The sequence below is a fragment of the Mesitornis unicolor genome, unplaced genomic scaffold, assembly GCF_000695765.1.
Source record: "Mesitornis unicolor isolate BGI_N332 unplaced genomic scaffold, ASM69576v1 scaffold3453, whole genome shotgun sequence".
NCBI classification, from domain to species: Eukaryota; Metazoa; Chordata; class Aves; order Mesitornithiformes; family Mesitornithidae; genus Mesitornis; species Mesitornis unicolor.
Genome location: NW_010174025.1, coordinates 8041 through 10627, shown reverse-complemented (window position 1 = coordinate 10627; position 2587 = coordinate 8041). Strand labels below are relative to the sequence as shown.

General features: G+C 48.0%; 1 protein-coding gene across 1 annotated transcript in view; it reads left to right on the top strand.

The window, feature by feature from the left end:
- Positions 1-676, top strand: part of MAMLD1 (mastermind-like domain containing 1) — a 70144-nt gene extending 69468 nt beyond the window's left edge. The window contains exon 8 of the mRNA XM_010180913.1: positions 5-676. Within this exon, the coding sequence (XP_010179215.1) occupies positions 5-676 (672 nt within the window). The remainder of the gene's footprint in view (positions 1-4) is intronic.
- Positions 677-2587: the final 1911 nt, after the last annotated feature.

The window sequence follows — 2587 nt, the reverse complement described above, 5'->3', positions numbered from 1 at the left end:
TCAGCAGCACTTGAGGCAGCCAAACGTGCCGAGAATCCCTAACGTCTACCCCAACTCATCTGCCCAGATGTGGACGCCGACCGCGGTGCCAAGAATGCCAAATCAAAGCCAAGTGGATGCCAGCATGCAGCAGTTCTCCGGGAACACTCTCTTCTCCAAGCAGAGCACGAGGCCCAGCGCGCCAGGCCAGCAGTTCTCCCAGCAGGCTGTGGTGCCCCCTAATCAGATCGCTCCCAGCGTCCAGGTCAGACAGATGCAGAAACTGAGCATGGGCCAGTCTGGCCAGGGTTTGAGCTCAATGAGTAATCAGAGCTTGAGACACGATTTAACCAGAGGACCGTTGCCAGCTATGAATGTTATGAAATCAGTGCCACAAGGAGTGTCCGGTTTTAACCAGCTCAATCCCGCCTCGGGCCTGGGCCCGCCGAGCTATCCCTCGACGGGGCAGCCGTCCGATGCCTTCAACAGGATGAGCGCCGCCGCCGCCGAGCTGCCGCAGTACGACTTTGTGTCCCAGCACAGCAGCTCGGTCCTGCCCGCGAACTGCAGTGACACTGACTTCCTGGACTCCCTCATGAAGAACAGCAGCAGCAGCAACGACGAGGAGTGGTTGAACAATCTGACAATGATAGACGACATTTTGGGACAGCACGCTCAAAGCTCCGGACACGTTTAGCTCGGGGAGAAGCAGTCTCGTTGTAAATAACGTATGTATGGCTGTCGAGCATAACAGACAACCCGTGAAAGCCGCCGCCTCTTTCAGTCCAAAATGAGCAGACTCAGCCAATTCTTTGCCTGCATCAAAGTTTAATATTGGCAGTTTTTCAGATGACTGTATATATTTGAATATTTTGTAAATTATGTTTTCCTAAACCTTAAATGTAGAAGTATTTATACTTCTTTGCTGGACTGTTTGTAAATAAATCTATAGCATAACTTTTGGTTTTATTATAGGGATTTCATTATACCTTGTTATAAATATGCAAATAATATTGTTAGTTTCAGTAATACTGTGTATTACAGCATAAAATACTTATGTTTTTGACATAACTTAACACATGAACTAGGGGTGTCATTGCAACCAGACTAAGCAGAAATCAAACGTGGCATCTGTTCTCTCATCTCAAAAGGAAAGATTGAAAAGTTGCATCCAAGAAACCAAATAAAATCCATAAAAGGGGCTGCTGATTCCCTCGTGGCTCACTCCTGCAGCCCGCTTCTGGTATGCAGGTCCCATCCGGGCCCCCAGGGTGTTCAGGGATCTGCCCACAGAGATCCATTGGCACGATCCTGGGCACGTTCCCGACTGGATACGCTCCGGTAGGTCGACGGGACGCTGACAGTGCAGCGTCCTGCAGTGCGTGCTTGTGCTGTTGCACTTGCCCATGGGTCTGTGCGCGCGTGCGGGCACTGTGGGCCCACGAGGGCCGTGCTGCCCGCAGGGGGTTGCGCTGGAGCCGAGGCGCTGGGCAGGCACGGCCGGGCCTCCCTGGCGACTGCAGTGAAAAGGCAGCTCTGGTTTGCGCACCCCTGCCATGTATATTTGTAGTGTACAGGTGATTCGTTCCTGGTTTTAAGGCTTTTCATAATTTCTGTTTTAATGTGAGACTTTTTTTCAGGGAAAAAGTCTATAAACATTAATAGTTCATTTCTGATGTTTTTCTGTCAGCAACTATTGTCCTATGTATATTTAAGAGTCTGTTTATAAAAGATTCACCGTACTGTAAACTTCTTAAAATGTTCATACTTTGTGTAATCATATTTTAATAGTCACGTCATACTTCGCCATACATTTGTAATATAACGTCAGCTTCAAGCACAGAATGTTTTTTTCTTCATACCATAATAAACTGCCAGGGGAAAATTGCATATACTTTATGTGCTCATTTCTCAGCTGCAATGTTTTGTACCTGCAGATATTTGAATTAATTTGATTTGTCCAGGATGCTACAACGTCAATCTAATAACATGTACAAATGTGTGTGTGCTGTTAGTAGAAGAAATGGCCTAGACGAAGAATTGAAGCAGGCTTTAATTTTATTTTAAGATGGGATTTCTTAGGCCCGCTCTCTTTTTCCAGTGTAATTATAGGTGAACGTGAACTTAACCCCTGTTGGTTGTGTTTGTCATAGCACCGTGTTTATTTAAGTGACAGTTCTTGTTTCTAAATGCTCGGATCAGTCGGCCCATCAGAAAATAAAGCTGTGAGGAGGGCTGGGGGCTGCGGTGCAGTCACACCTTGCTCATACAGCGACGCCTGCAAGGGCAGAGGCGGGCACAGCAGACCCAGGAATGCTCTGAAGGGAGAGCTGGGGCCTGCCCTGGGGGAGGTGAGGCTGGGAGGAGGGGTGGGAAGAAACAGGAAAATTTTAGCAGTCTTAAATAAATACACAAATAGAATCTGTAGCTAAAATTGCCTTGTTTAAACAGAGCCAGACGTTGCCCCAGCTTCCCAGAGCTGGTGGAGAAGATGTGTTGGTGCTGCCCTTTGTCCCAGGCACACTGTGGGCACTGAGGAAATGTCCTGGGTGGGGAATCTCCCTCAAACTGGTCCATGCTGGAGGGAGGGGTTTGGCAAAGTTGTTCC